The following is a 16,543-nucleotide window of genomic DNA, read 5'->3' as shown; positions in this document are numbered from 1 at the left end:
ACAAGGCAACACGTGGTATATTAAACAATGGCACTTTCACGTCTTTGATCCTGAGCATAGCGTCTTATCTACTTTTTCTGTTTCAGCTTCAAGCAGCTGAGAAATTTAGGGAGTACTAGCTAGACAACCTAGCAGTTCAAAAACATGCCACTGTGAGTAGATCAATAGGTACCGCTCTGGCGGGAAAGTAACGGCGCTCCATGCAGTCATGCCGGCCACATGACCTTGGAGGTTCTACGGACAACACCGGCTCTTTGGCTTAGAAATGGAGATGAGTACCAACCCCCAGAGTCAGACATGACTGGACTTAATGTCAGGGGAAACCTTTACCTTTATCTAGCTAGCCATTTGTTAGCCAGTTTTGTCGTGATATACTTTTGTCCTTGAAAAGTAACTTCTCCTCTGCAGCAACCTTTTCCCAAGCGTCAGCATTTACTGCAAACAAAGGCCTCTGCAAATCTGGATATATAACAGTAAATCAGGATACATGGGACTTACAGGCATTGGAAGCATCCCTGAAAATTCCCTTTTAAAACTACATCTCCCTCAGTAAGAATCCAACTTGTGGCATCCTCCTGGTACTGCTGTCCGGGCATTTGGGGAACCCCTGAGCTCGTGCAGAGTTCCTTTGGAGTGCTGCTGAGCCAGAGCCTCTACACTGGAAGCTCACTAAAGGTAAATTTCAGGATTTTTTTGTTCAGTGTTACCAATATTTTATGGAGTTAATTGATTTAAGTTGACAGATTGAGTGCCATGGTTTATCTATGTGCTAACAGACTGATATATGAGAAATCTTGTGGTGTATATTTGTGGTGTATATACCCGGCATTGCCCAGGTTTAGTTGGAACCTCTCCCCTGCAGCTTACTTTCTCTCTTCTCCAGCTTTACGAAGTCCTGCCTCACAATATCTCCATGGCAATGCTCTGGCAATGGAGGGCAGGCTGTTTCCTCATACACCTTCCCCATCTCTCTTTTCTTCCTTCCTTCCTTTACAATCCTTCCCTCCTCTTCCATTATTTTTCATCCCTTCAGTTATGTTATGTTGGATAATGAAGGGTGTGTTTGTGTGTGTGTGTATGTCAGGTTTGGTCCAAAGCCATGCAGCCTTTGTGGTACAAAAAGATAAGTCAATAAACATGTGTACATACTTTGACGTGTAAATATATATATATATGTGTGTGTGTGTGTGTGTGTGTGTGTGTGTGTGTGTGTGTGTGTGTGTGTGTACACATACACACACATACAATAATGCAAAGAATGACTAGACATGGATTGAAGTTTGATATCTAACCAAAAAGGACCTTTTGGTAAAAAAGGTACTCCTGTGAGGGGCAAAAATGGCCTCCTAAATAGTGTAGGCCTCACTTGACTGCTATGCCTGCTTTCACTTTTCTCATTTTACAGGTTCCGAATGAGTAGCAGTAACGTATAAAAAAGAAAGAATTAATGTTTTTTAAAAAACCAATTAAGTAAAAGCATCTTGAAATCTCCAGACCCATTAGTTTGGCTGGCTCTGTCACAAAAGTAAACAATATTGACAATTCCTGAAGGACAATATTATGTATGATTCCTGGACTTTTACCAAACAGGCATTTGGTGCCTCTCTGATAATTGCTATGTAGTTTTCTTCTTAAATCATTAAGGAGTGGGTCAACTCTTTTTATGTCGGACTGGCTTTGTTTTAATTTTCTTATCGCCAAAACCCGTCTATAAAGTATCAATGGGACAAAATGAGAAAAATATTCATCTTGACCATTAGTTTGTAATGGCAACTGTTTCTGACAAATCTTTTCCAGGTATTAATCCTCTCACCCAGAAAATAGTATTTTATTGAAAATTCACAAGTGTTGTTGTCATCAAGACTGTGACCGGCTTCAAATAAGAATGGTTTAAAATCGTTTCTGAAAGATACTGAAGAAACTATCTTTAGAAAACTCATTACTGGTGTATATCTTCTGTTTATTCCAAAGGTATGTATTAATTATTTTGATTATCTTTAGCCCTTATATTTGAAACACTATCTCTTTGTGGGATGGCCCTCAACATTTCTCAAAATACGTTTTTTGTTTTTTGTTTGCTAGCTTTAGGAAAGAAATGTTTAAAATATTGATTTTTTTTCATGTCAGGAGCGACTTGAGAAACTGCAAGTTGCTTCTGGTGTGAGAGGATTGGCTGTCTGCAAGAATATTGCCCAGGAGACGCCCGGGTGTTTTTTTTTAATGTTTTGATCATCCTTGTGGGAGGCTTCTCTCATGTCCCAGTATGGAGCTGGAGCTGATAAAGGGAGCTCATCCGCATTCTCCTCGGGTTGGATTAAAACTGGCAACTTTTATGTCAGCTACCCAACCTTCAAGTCATTAGTTCTGGCAGCACAAGAGTTTAATCCACTGCGCCACTGGGGGCTCCATAAAATTTGAAATAATGTCCATTATTTCATACAGATTGACTAAGTGTAATATCTTATATTCCTAAAATTCATATATTTTCCTGCATTTTGAATCTCTCGTTCTATGTCGTAGTCTCTATAGCAGCAGAATATAAGTTTTCTTCACCTGCTTTTATGGAAACCTGTTGTCTGGCAGTCCCTGTTTGAAGCTAGCTTTAGACTGAATTAAATGAGCAGTGCAGATGGGGGCCTAAGTGTATAATACCTTATATTTATCTTTGTTTAAATTCATTTTGTTAGTTTTGGCCCCGCTCTCCATAATGTCATTATGGATTCTGAGCCTGTCCGCTGGGATATTAACTATCTCTCCCAATTTGGTGTCCTCTGTAAACTTGATAAGCACGCCCTCTCTTCCAACATTTAAGGCCCCGTCTACACTGCCATATAATCCAGTTTCTGAATCCACATCATCTGCTTTGAACTGGATTATATGACAGTGTAGATCCAGCCTAAGTCACATGTGTTAAACTCAAAGTTGGTGGGCTGAATATGGCCCTCCATGTCATTTTATGTGGCCATCCAGATGCTGGGCTTCAACTCCTGTATCCCTCATTATTAGACATCCTGACTAGAGCTAATGGGAGGTGGGATACAGGAACATATGGAAGGTGCAGTTTGTTCTGTTTAGTCAGACAGTGCGGTTTGAATTTAGACACAAGGCTTGTGGATGTGATGTTTGCCTTTAAAATGCCCTTTATTTTTTCTTCAAACTCAGAGCCACAAGTGCTGTTTGATTGCAGTTCCTGTTATCCCCAGTCTGCATGGCAGATAATTAAAAGTGATTGGAGTTGTCATTCTGGGGTTTCAAACTGACTAGAACTAGAATGGACATGACTAGACTTAGTGTCAAGGGGAAACCTTTACCTTTACTTTTTAAGTAACTCCTATCCAGAATGAAGGAAAGCCATTGGTGAGCAATATTTGGGTTCAGTCAGCCAACCAATTAGAAATCCACCTAACAATAGCACTGCATAGGTTCATTTCATTACCTTGCTTGCAAGAATATCACAAACCTTTCTGAAATCAAAATATGCTACATCCACAGTATCCACTTTATCTGCTAAGCTTCAAACTTTACTGAGAGGCAGGAAGGGATTAGTCTAGCATAACATGTTTTTGAGGAGCCTGTGTTGAATTTTAGTGATCATGGCATTTTTCTACGTGCTTACAGATTTATATAATCTGTTCTAGAAACCCTTCTGGTATTTATATCAGGCTGACTGGGCAGCAATTGTTTGGGTTCTCTTTTCCCTCTTTTTGAAGATGGCCACAACATCTGCCTTCTTCCAGTCTGCTGGAACTTTTTCCTCCAGGAATTCTCAAAGATTATGGAGGCAACACCAGTCTTAACCATGTATTTTGTGATCAGAATTTTAAAGGCTGGGTCATCTTTTCTTTGTTTCTACAGTGCAGCATGGCTACCAATCCAACTAATTCATCATTAGCTGAAGTTGTAAAACAAGTGGCTGACCAACAGAATACTCAAGCTTCTGAAATAGAAAGAAGTCAAACTACTCTTCAGTGGCTGCAGGTAATAGGATACCTTTTAAAGAAAGTTGGTTTACACTCAATGTCAAAATCACCTGTGAATATTCCTTGCCTAAGATAACCGTATACATTTCATGTCCATAAGTCAGTAGGTAACTTGAAAGCATGTATGTATGCAAAAGAAAGTTCCACCTTCAAAACTGTATTTTGTGTATGTGCTGGGAGAATTTGTGGAGTTCCCTAACTTTCACCATAGTAATTATGGTAATTCAAGGCCTATGCCACACCTCTGTTCCATAGTGTTTCATCATACTGTATCCCTTTGCTAATCTGCAGTATCAGTTTTAAAAACATGTTAGCATACTTTTCAATAGGCCAAAATCAGCATTTTAAAAAGCAGTACATTTTAAAGAGCCATCATGGTGGACTGGGACTTCAGCAGACCACTTGTCCGTGGCAACTCACTTGATGAACCTGGGCATGTCACACTCTCGAAGCCTTTGAGGAAGACAATAGTAAATCCCTTCTAAACAAAGCTTGTCAGGAAAACCCTCTGCAGCTTAGGTAAGTAGGTAAGCTCCTGGTTCTTGTTTCTTTAACAGTAACTTTGGTAACAGAAGCAGAAATGACATAGAAGAGTAAGGACTTATTTCTATGCTAGAAAAAAAGAAGAGCAGTTAAATATGTTTCTGCAAATCTTTTATCCAAAACAGATGTGAAGTGAAATGCCAAATCAAGTAAGCCTTCCATAGTAAACAAATATGTTCCCAACCTTCTAGAGGTCACTCAAAAGCTTCTTCTAAAATATACCAGAGACATTTTCTATTCCAGCTTCTACGCTTTTTACGATTCCATTTTGGTTTATCTATTTTTTTTAACATATTAACTGGTAAAACAAGCTTATCTGTCCTCCATTTGAATTTTATGCATGCTCTGGTGGGGATTTTGGAGGAATTCCAGCTGTTTATCTTGCCTGTTGATAGCAGACACACACAGCCACAGTAGGATAGACTAGAACAGTGTTTCTCAAACTCAGCTTCTCCAGGTGTTTTGGACTTCAGCTCCCAGCAATCCCAGCCACCTTACCAGCTGTTAAGAAATTGTGAGAGCTGAAGTTTAACACATTTGGAGGAGCACATTTTAAGAAACTCTGGACTAGAGTAAAATTCTACCTTTTCTTCTTTAAGCTTCATTACATTATTTATTGAAGTCATACTGCTGCAATGTGACACTGAAAATCTGTTTTTCTTCAGCCTTTTTTTTTTTTACACCATGCTCTCAATCTCTATGCTGCAAAAAATCTCCCAGGCAGTTCAGAAGAAAAAGGGACCTGGGCAGGCATGAAAAGACGTTGTATAAAGTAGCTTTATTAATTGAGATATACCTGCAATACCTTTAGAGGTACCATAGGCTTGAACGTTTTTGAAATCATGTAACAACAAACTTTCTTAGGTAAAGTTGACCTATACATTAAAATTAACAAGAGGAAAACTGAAAGAAGATACATATGCTAGAACTTGGAAACGGTTTATTAACTTAATGTGTTAAAAGCAATGGCAAATGTAAACCACCAAACGTCTAAGAAAGATTGTGGTTCAGCAATTCATAAACACATGACAATAAGTATATGTAACAGATAAAATTAAAAATAATGTAGTAACAGAATTGACAGTGTTGCATCAACAATGTTAGGTTTGGGAGTACAGATCAGGGAATAGAAGATGTGATAAGATAATTGTACTGAGTTTTAAATGTTTTGGAAGAAAATAATTTGAAACCATGTATCAACAAAGTTTCTTAAGCAGCCACCTGCTTAATAGTTCTTTTTTGCCAAGTAAGATATACATAATACAGAATTAAATAGGTTTTGTTGGAAGGAAGTGTGTAATCCTAGTATAGCAATGAAGTCTTTAAAGCTTCATTTCTAGGTCTTGGAATATTTCTGTAATTACAGCCTGAGCATCAATTTGGATATGTATTTTGAAAATTTTAAGCCCTGAAGCCTAAATATTGCATATAATTACATATAATGTTTAAAAAACCCATGATGCCTGTGTATTAGCATAATAATAAGAGTATAGGTTTAGTATATATTTATTAAATAAATGGCCAGCATATAATGAAACCACCAAAAGGTATTCTACATTGACACAAAAGGGTTCCTTGTAATCAATGGCTAATACAGGCACCTGCAAGCAGACTGATGCCATCATCTACTGGCACAGAGTCAGCATAACCTTTGCTATTAACACTCTCAGGCGATTGGTCCTCAAATTGCCTCATATAAATTCCACTTCCCAATTGGAGGGGGAAGATTAATGTTGACATTAATGGAGATTAGTTAGATCTGACTCTTCTTGAACTGATAGAGGCTAGAGATTAAAAGTGAGCTTCCTGCTTTGATAATGCTACTCCTGGATAGGAAATACTTGTAAAATGTCACTAAGAAGGAAAATAAAATAACTTGTTCTGTATTTATCAATAAAATGGGCCATTAGAACTACAGTTTATTAGTTGCTTGGTATAAAACACCTATACAGTCGGCCCTTCATATCCACAAATTCTGCATACATAGATTCAGTCTTCCATGGCTTGAAAATATTTTTTGAAACCAAAAAGCAAATCTTGATTTTCCCATTTTATATGCGGGATACCACTTTACAATACCATTGTATACAGTGGGACCTGAGGATCCAACGATCTTGGAACCAAACTCTGGAGGATACTAATGGTGCACAGTAATTGCAAGGCCTGTGTGTTTGCCCCAGGGGGAATATGGACTAGCATATCCCGATATTGTCTAAGATGTATGACTCTTTATCTGTAAAATCTTAGAAAAGGAATAAAATACGAAATAAAAATCAATACATAAATTATGTATTAAAATACTACAAAGTCCATGTTCGTTCCCAAGATAATGTGTCAAAGGTCAGACGCCAGCCAGTTAGATAAATATAGTTTATTCAAAAATAACTCAAAAAAGCTTAGCACAAAGTCCTGAGAGCTCACAACACTTTAACTTCAGTGTGATCAAACAGCTCAGAGCAAAGAAACCTCAAAAACGCAAACCGGAATATAATCTGGATTATCCGGAGATATAATCCGGATTAAAACCAAAGTGCTTGAAAACAGCTCAAAATTGCAAGGCAGAGTCAAAACGGCAAAACAAACAAGGGCAAGAAATCCCAAAGGCTCAAAACCTCCCCAAAACCCAAAAGTACAGCAAAAAGCCCAAAACTAAAGAGAAAGCCCAAACCTGGCTAAAGTTCTTCGCCAAAAGCAGTGCAGGCAAACAAAGCAGGAAAACGCTGAGGCAATAGCGACAAGCCGCTGCGGAGTTGAAAGCCAAGCCAGATGTCAAGGGAACGAGACGTCGTAGCGAAGTCAAACCGGTCCGGAGTCAGGATTGGAGAACAGTGTCGGAGTCGAAGGCAATGCCAGCAGTCAGCAGCGGAAGTCAGCCACGGAGACGGGAATGATGCCAAGCCGAGTTAAAGAGCGAAGAGATATGCCAAGTTGAGTTCCGGTCCAAGGTCCAAAGGATGAAGTCGTCACAGCAAGGTCCACGTCACAGGATAACACAAAGAGCCAAAACGACAGAGGCGAGCAGCAGCTAATGCAAAATGGTAATAACAATGCTGTCCAAGAGAAAACCCACACAGTTCCAGCCCTCCATTGTAGAATAACCCGGATTAACTTACATCAGTTGCAAAGTCCCAAGCCAGTCTTCAGAGTCATGTACAAGAAACCCAATGGCGCCCAACAACACCTTGCCACACGCAAAGAACAATGGCCAAAAGCCCCTAATTTATTTAGGTTTTCTTGGGCGTCCAAACAACCAACACCTTAGGATCAGGTGTCCCAAACTCCTCATCAGAATCCGAGCTCCAAACAGCCAACGCCCTAGGATCAGGCGTCCCAAGTTCCTCATCAGAGCCAGAATCGCCCTGCCCACATCCAACCCTGTCCACACCTGTGGAATTACCCTCATTCCTCCAGGCAGACCATGTGGAGTCTACTTCTGAAGGAGCCCAAGCTTCTCCTACGTCCTCGGCATCCATGGACCCAGTTTCCTCCCCAAGATCCTCCGGAGCCCGTGTCCAGTCCATGTCAACCTCTTCCACACCACCATCGGGTCTTAAACAGTCATTCCCACCTCAGGATCTCCTTCTAGATCCTCGAATGAATCCTCATCTGAGGATTCCTCAAGTATTTCCCTGATCCTTTTCCTGTGTAAATCTTCCAATGAGCCTTCCTCGCGAGGCGTCTTTCTTTCCCTCCTGATCCCACCATTAGTACTAACAGCCCCAGAAGACTCATTCACAACATAATGTGTGTATTCTTTCTCCCTCCCTCTCTCTATATATAAATTTAAGGCTAAATTTATAAATGAATGTTTTTTAATAAAATAGCCGAAAAGTTGATTGAGCAGCCAGTTTATGTTAAAATGTTCCTAGAACCAAATACTTCAGAGCGCTGATGTGGAGTGTTGATACTAAAATTGCCTGTTGGGACTGTTCATTGGTTGGAATCCCAGGTAACAAGAAGGTCGCAAGTGGACGTCCAAATAGATATAGATTACAGTTGCTCAGGTTAATAAAATAGGGGTTTCACTCTTCCCAAGCTATAGAGATCAAGTTTGGCAGTTAGAAAGTTCCAATATGGATACTGTAGGATAAGAGCTCAGTTCCAAGTGTGGTGCTAAGAATGATTTATCAGTTCTCAGCTTTTTCTTGGTGGGAAGAAGTTTCTTTGATTGGAAATGTGAATTCTGTTGAGATGTAGGCTGCTTGTATTAAGAAAGCACTCTGGCACAAAGCCATCTAGCTGACAACTTCATTGCCTTCCCACTGGGTATCCAGCATCTAGAAAAGTCATAAGGGAGAGGAAATATGTGTCACCATTCATCTGTCTCTTGAGTTTGAATGTTCTTCTGACTGTGCTTCCATATGCAGATAATCTCTCAGCTGCTGCTGCTTAAAGAGAACAGTTAGGTATCTTGTTACAAATACATCAAGAGTACGGTTGCATAGCATGACTGTGGGGACTAATATCTATGTCCCAGACATTACAGTAAGTTTAACTACTCATGCTAGCACAGCTAGACAGACAACAGTAATACCTTTATATGCCATATATGTGAACAGTGACTAATTTTAAGTCTTAGAGAGTAATATAGGTTTTTTGTGTTTGTACTGTGTGCATTTATCTGAGGGCATGTAGTAAGACAGAATATTATGGCTAGTTGGATGTGATAAACTGATAAAGGATCCAAGATGCTGTAGTTAAAACAGCTTGTAACCTCAATTTTTTTTAAAAAATAGGCTTTAATAAAAAAGACATATTAGAACAGATGAGTCCCCATATAGTTTAACAAATACAGTAGAGTCTCACTTATCCAACATAAATGGGCTGGCAGAACATTGGATAAGCAAATATGTTGGATAATAAGTAGGGATTAAGGAAAAGCCTATTAAACATCAAATTACATTATGATTTTACAAATTAAGCACCAAAATTTGTTTTACAACAAATTTGACAGAAAAAGCAGTTCAATACACAGCAATGTTATGTAGTAATTACTGTATTTGCGAATTTAGCACCAAAACATCACAATGTATTGAAAAAATTGACTACAAAAACATTGACTACTAAAGGGCAGACTGCATTGGATAATCCAGAATGTTGGATAAGCAAATGTTGGATAAATGAGACTCTACTGTAGATATCTATCAGATAAATTGCATCTCATGAAGTTTGGTGAGCTTAATAACTGTCAGGTGCTTCATAAGCTAAACATTACAAAAATATGCTAGTTGTCTACAGCAGGGTTATTTAAATTGTGGATCCTGACCCCAAAATGGGGGTCCCCTTAGCTCAATGTTGGGTGTCACAATAATTTGGCAACAGAAAAAGATTTCTGAATGCCACCCATTTATAAAATCTCATAGCAACAAGATGCAGTGTTTTACAGTGGACTCTGCAGAAAATGCTTCAGCTATATTTCACAAAAAGTAGAAAGCAACAATATTTTCACCTTCGAAGATTCCTTTAAAACACCATGCCTTGTTTATATTTAAACCTGTGCTCCCAAAAACAGTTTAAAAACGATATAACAAGTAAACAAATAAAACGGGGGTACTGCCATGTTTTAAAGGGGAAAATAAACATTTTTGTTAGAATGCAACAATGGTTCATACTGAAGAGCTGTTGAGTGATCTCAGTTCAACTAAATAGTGGGTTCAAAAACCCAGAGCGCCCCAGCTACTTCCAAAAGGCCAAATCAGGACACAGATGGGTAGAAGGCAAAATCAAATATCTTTAATTCTCAGTGGCCAAAGAGGATATCAGCAGAGTTAGTGAATAAAGTGCGGACATGCCTTATCTGTGAACACATGAGTTATTTATAATAGTACAGTACAATTGAAAATTGCCGTGATGGCTTCCCATTGGTCAACCAGAGGCGAGGCGGGAAATTTAATAAGTCATTGCGCAGTTTGAAGTTTTTTGTCTATTGTGAGTCCTTCCTTGGTGTGTCTGTCTGGAATGCAGTTTGATAAGTGGTTGATGGGTCCTGATGGTCCAAAGTCAGCTAGATAAAGGAGGTGCGGGCTGATGGACAAAAAGTGGTTACCTACAATGGAGGATTTCCATAGGGGATCCAGATAGGTGTTGTAAATGAGGCAAGTTTCCAGAAGAAGTACAAAAAATGGCATTGGGCATTTTCTGTGACCTCTGGTTTGCTCCATTGTTAGATGTGTGTGGGCATTGTTAGGTGATTGTGGTGATCTGAGACATTGTACTGTACCTTGGAGTCCATGGCATGGTGGAACAACATTCCAATAAGATTCATGAAAGGTTACTTTGCAGGCAAATACAAAGTCCTTTCCACAATTTTATATAGTACTTCTGTCACCAAGATTAGGACTGACCAATAACATTTTTTAAAATATTTGCTTTTTTATCTTAGTGCATTGGGGTGCCATATTTCAGGAAGATCTACTTCTAACATCCAGCAATTTTTGGAAGAATAACCATATTTCTTTATTGTAGCAAAACACCTAAGGGTAAAGATCCAGCTTTTAGTCCCAAGTACAGTTGATTCATGGAGTCCAGAGAATTTTCATAAAATATTGACTTAGGACATTCCCATTTATTCAGTGTAACTGTGCTACTTGAGACTCGAAAAGCCCAAAGAGTCCTGTCTCACTTTAAAGACAAGCCATTTATCATGCCATAACAAATGTGATCCTTCAAGGACAAAGGTTATTTTGTTGCTTTTGCTCATATTGATGCTTTCACATTTTTATGTTTTAAATAAATAAAAAGGATCCTGTTAACTAAACATCATCTATTTCCATAATTGCAGCCAGTCCCTGAGTTGCTAACATCCAATTTAGAAATGACTCATAGTTAAGAATGGGTAAGACAACAGGAAGTGAGAGAAACCTACCCTTTGGATGAGAAATTCACTCCTGAAAGAGTTATCATGGGGGAAAGGTGTCCCCACTGAAGATTTCTCATCAATCCTTGTTTCCACAACGCCAATTTTTTATTAAAGCCTATTTTTTAAAAAATTGAGGTTACAAGCTTTCAAAATCCAATAATCACCGAGACAGAAAGTGACGTGAAATCTGACAGCAAAATAAATGCCACAGGGGCATTAACCCTTCCATAAACAATTGAGAACACACATACATACATATGGTTGGAGTTGCACATAAAAGTCTACTTGTTCTGACGTACATACAAATTCAACTTGAGAACAGACATACAGAACCTATCTTGTTTTGTAACTTAGGAACTGACTATATATTGATAATGTGGTGTTGTGAGCATAAAATAGTGATTGGAAATAACTCATCAAGGTACTATTGGATTGCAGTTCTTGGCATTCATTTACATTGGCTGTGTTGGCTAGAGCCGCTGGGAGTTGCCATTTAATAACATCTGGAAAATCATGATTTTTGATCCAAAATATTAACTTTTAACTGTCTTATATACTGATGTTTTCCTTACTGTATTTTTATATAGACTCAACTTCAGGAATTTGAGATGCAAATGAATTGTGTTGTATCAGAAAGGCAGGCAACAGAAAGACAAATGTATTATCAAGACGAAACCATAGCAAGTACAAAACATAATTGTGAAAAGCTGGAGACTGAAATTACTGCTCTGAGTGCTGAGAATATAAAGTTGAAATTTGACACAGAATTACTACAAGAAGAGTTTCAAATTATACTCCTAAGAAACAACGCCTACTACCAGAATATAGCTGTCCACAAAGACTACTTTGACAAGATGGAAAGCAAATTACCACTCATGATTGAGCTCACTAAAAAAAGAGCCACTGTGAAAGAGATGACTGCACACAGGGAAGCATTAATGTCTGTTCTTCAAGATCCAGATCTGCATGCTAGTCCAATCCAGGTCCATATACTTTGCCTTTTCAAATATCTTATCTCAACAAACAGTTTATTTGCCCTGCAGAAGCATTACACTGAAGACATGTCTGTGATTATATGTTTATCTTTTCTCTGTCCAGGACAGACAGAGCTGCAGCTTGATATTTTTATCATGAGGCAAGACATGCATGCAATGCACTGCCCAGCTCAATAATTGCAGCTGACCTAAGTTGTTTTTTGGGCGACCTAAAGACAACACAGATCTAATATTGTCTCCTCTCTGTGTCAGCTGAAGTCCTTAGGGGTTTAATAATGATGTACCAGTGTGAGTGCAATGTCCGCCTCTCTCAAAAAATGTTGACAAGATTGAATTATTTTGGTTCAGACTTTTTGGGGGGACATAAGCTACATTACACAACTTTTCCCTTATTTCAAAATGAACAAAATGTTTTATGTAGGATGAAAATGTCTGGAAAATATAGCTTCTAGGGATGTGTGAGTCTTTGTACCCAGAGCAGAACTTGATTGGGGTTTTTTTTTGTTATTTGCTCATTGCATTTTTCTGTTTGGTTCTATGCTGTCATAATGGATCTCATCACACGGAGGGTGGCCTCTGTTTCTACCCATTTCAAAGATGAAATTTCACAGATCCTGTCAAATGATGCCTGACCCTTTCCGTGGGTTGGTTATGGGACTTCATCTCCTCACCATGTAGAAACAAGTGTAATTGAATAATGGGCAGGAACCGACTCCACTCATCTCCCTGTGGTTAGAAACACGTAGAAATTGACATTTTTCTGTGAGACGGGAAATTGTGCATTTGGCCGTTTTCTGTCGTTACAGTTGGGGCTTGAATGTGGGTAGTCTTTTCATGCCGCTTCTGCTGCTGTTACTCATTGGACATAGGGAAGGACTGGTAAATAAGCATTTCATCTTTATTTCTGCAGTTTCAAACCTTTGCAATTGCTCTTTTTGTGTGAAAAAGAAACATATATGTGAAATGGGCACTTCATGAATGACAGAATGGGAGGAGACAGCAGCTGCCTCTTTCCATTCTGTCGTCAGTGGAGTCACAGTTTATTTAAAATTGTGAAACTGCAGAAATTCAAAGGTTTGAAATTGGGCAGTTAGAGCAACCACACAAAATTAAAAGAGGGGGATAGAAGTGTGATGAGGAATGAAGTACGTGGTTTAACTAGAAACGGCAGAGGCACATCTTGTGTAATGGGCTGAGTAAATTCTCCATCTTTCAAAACAGAATGTCACAGAACATGACAGGAAGAAGGTGCTACTACAGGCTTCCCCCTCCCCCAGTGTGATGAGCTCCCAAAGGTGAACCCTGTTCTTCCCAAGGTCACTGGGTCACAGCTCCCACCTACCCTGTAAAACCCTTTTGACCGCAGCCATCTGCTAATACAACTATGGACTTGTTCTGCTGCTCATGTCTCTACACATGGCTGGGATGGAGGAAGCTGGCCGAGTAGAAGAGTAGAAAATGTCAAGGGCAGCTAACCTCATAGGACACTGGGCATTGTAGCCTGTAGGTGCCAATATGTTATTTTAGGGAGCAATCCTTTTCTCCTCTGTTTGGATTGTAGGGTTGGTGGGATAAAAATTGGGGTGAGCTCCTGTACCTTTAATGTCTGAATAAAAAGGTTTAAGTCTGCCATTGGAAGGATAGCAGGGAGGGGAGTTCCAGAATTGAGGGGCAGCCACCATATCTCATATCTTTCCACCAACTGAGCTTGCAATGGAGGTGTGACCAAGAGAACGGCCTCTCTTCTGTGGATTTCAGGGGTCAGGCAGGCTCATACAGGGAGATGCGATCAGCCAAATATGGATCTTTAAAGGCCATTAATGAGAAAGACAGACAGAAATGGAGTGGTGAGTAGCCAGCAATGAATTGTTAAAATATCTGCTGTTCTTTACGTCTCCTATATGCTGTGTGGATATATTGCCATTTATGGCATATATTTATCTCTAATAGGATGAAATGATTTCTTTGAAAGAGGATATTAATGTATTGAAAGAAGCTATCAGTGAAAAAGAAAATGAACTTCGAGATGAAAAGAATGTGCATGCGAGGCTTCGAAAAGAAATCGAGGTGAATTTCCGTAATTGGTATAGGATCTGTTTCTAGCTCTGCTGTGCCTCATGTGTTCTAGAAAAAAAATATTTCAACTCAATGCATTTATATGTATTTATTTAACCATTATTATGGTATAAAAATTAAAATGCCAAGTTTTTTTGGTATGTCCCTGTTTCTTTTCCAGAAATATACACAATGATGTTTTATTTTACTGAATGTGAAATTGTTACAATTTTCAAGTGGTTGATAACAACGCAGTTACATTTTTGTAATCAGTTTGAAATGCGCCTTTGAATAACGATAACACAGCTCAACCAAAAACATTTTTTTCTAGGTACCTTGGTTTTTAGGCCTGTTCCTAGGGTTATCTGGGGCACTGATTCAGAAAATTGCATTGAATAGACCACATCAGCTCTAATTTCATAGATATGGTTGAATTTCTCATATTAAATATTATTTTTTGTATGAAATAATTAAATTATCATTTGGTATACTTGTCTTTAAATGTTTAATATGTGTCTTTCATTCTTAAATGATATTAATTTAAACACTACATTAAAGTATTTTGATCTTTATGGGCAAGCAGAGTGAAGAGTGGTATATGCATATCTCAAAAGCTAGAGCTGATAGAGGAAAACCCGTGCCATTTTTGGAATTAGCAGTTCAAATATACTTGGAAACAGGGCTAACATTTGAGGCTCCAAAATTTGTGTTGGCCAGTGTAATATTACAAAACAGAGTTAATAATGGTTTGTTAAATTACTAATTATGTATTATACATTGCCAAAAACTCTGAAGTTTTGCTAATTCATAAATGAACCAGAAAGCTGAACTTCCTACATCCTTGCCAAAATAATGGAGATACAGCAGACTCACAGTTAACCAGAAGTCAAGCAACTAGAACTCTCAAGCAACTGGCAAAAAAGAACTAAAATTGCATACCGAATTTACAAGACTGTTTTTAATATTGTTAAACTTTATTACATTAGGTTTGTCTTTATTTGCTTTTAATTACTATATTTCAATATCAATATGAAGTCAGCACAGAGTTTATGGCATGATATAGTATAGGGAATAATATTAATTAGGTCTATTTTTAATAGTAACTCTCAAGCAACCAGAAACCACATTTATCTGGTCTCTACCAATCCCCATGGGTGCTCATTAACTGAGAGTAATTGGTTGTATTTACAGTATGATTTTAAAAGAATAAATGCTAATATTGAACTGGTTCTAGAAAAGATAGCTCAGCCAAAGCAGATATAGAATGATGTGGTAAGTAATACCACAATTTACATCTATTTTGCTCTGGAATTTAAATATTTAGACCATTTTCCCAAGCCAATTTAGTATCACTCAAGAGTTCTCTATAATGCTTCTGTCATCCATTTATATCTGTTGAACGCCTGGCCTTTTGTTATATTATTATCATAAATTTCTTCTTAATGTGTTGCCTGAACGATGCAATCCCTTGTTTATAAAGCATATGCTTTAAGTGTTTTGGTTCAATGTTTATCACTCTTTCATGCTGCAAGATAGAATGTAATATTATGTTATGAATTTAAGATGTGTGGTTATTTTAAGTGTATTATCCTGTATACAAGTAGCTTAGTAATTGTGTGCAAGTCTACATCCTGCGAACCTATTTGTAACCCAAATAGCTCTGTTCTCATGTTCTAATGCATCTTTGGTTTTTGTTTATACTGTAATAGGTTCAGAATAAAAGATATGAAGCTATACTAAAACGTTTGCATTGTCAAGTGAATAAACTTCAGTCCAAAAGAAGGCAATGGAACTGGAATATTCAGCAAATGGAAGAAAAAGCAGCAGAACTAAGAAAGCTCCTTGGAACAACGGATTAAGGGATTATTTATTCACTGTTGATAGAAATTAAAATACTATGTATTATTCAGTGTCCAAATCTTTTATTTCCAGTGTTATATTCTTTCCAGTTACAATCATAATCTAGTAAAAATTCATCCTTTTATCCACATGCGACTGCATTAATGATGTACAAACTTGAGAAAAAAATGACTGTTATGTTGTCGAAGGCTTTCATGGCTGAAATTACTGGGTTGCTGTGAGTTTTCCATGCGGTATGGCCATGTTCTGGA

At 38.2% G+C, this 16,543-nt stretch overlaps 1 protein-coding gene across 6 annotated transcripts in view; it reads left to right on the top strand.

The window, feature by feature from the left end:
• The window catches only part of ccdc122 (coiled-coil domain containing 122), a 105,468-nt gene extending 89,131 nt beyond the window's left edge, over nt 1-16,337 (top strand). For 2 of the 6 annotated variants that reach the window (XM_016996967.2, XM_062975630.1), the window contains exons 2-6: nt 1,798-1,971; nt 3,856-3,978; nt 11,970-12,365; nt 14,328-14,444; nt 16,142-16,337. In XM_016996967.2, the coding sequence (XP_016852456.2) occupies nt 3,862-3,978; nt 11,970-12,365; nt 14,328-14,444; nt 16,142-16,291 (780 nt within the window). In that variant the 5' untranslated portion in view covers nt 1,798-1,971; nt 3,856-3,861 and the 3' untranslated portion in view covers nt 16,292-16,337. Of the gene's footprint in view, nt 1-32; nt 676-1,797; nt 1,972-2,039; nt 3,358-3,855; nt 3,979-11,969; nt 12,366-14,327; nt 14,445-16,141 lie in introns of those variants that run through there. The other 4 variants (XM_062975629.1, XM_062975631.1, XM_008119501.3 and 1 more) reach the window with 4 other exon arrangements.
• The last annotated feature ends 206 nt before the right edge of the window (nt 16,338-16,543 follow it).

This window comes from Anolis carolinensis, chromosome 3 (assembly GCF_035594765.1).
Source record: "Anolis carolinensis isolate JA03-04 chromosome 3, rAnoCar3.1.pri, whole genome shotgun sequence".
NCBI lineage: Eukaryota > Metazoa > Chordata > Lepidosauria > Squamata > Dactyloidae > Anolis > Anolis carolinensis.
The sequence above is the reverse complement of the archived record's forward strand: the minus strand, read 5'-3'. Positions and strand labels throughout refer to the sequence as shown.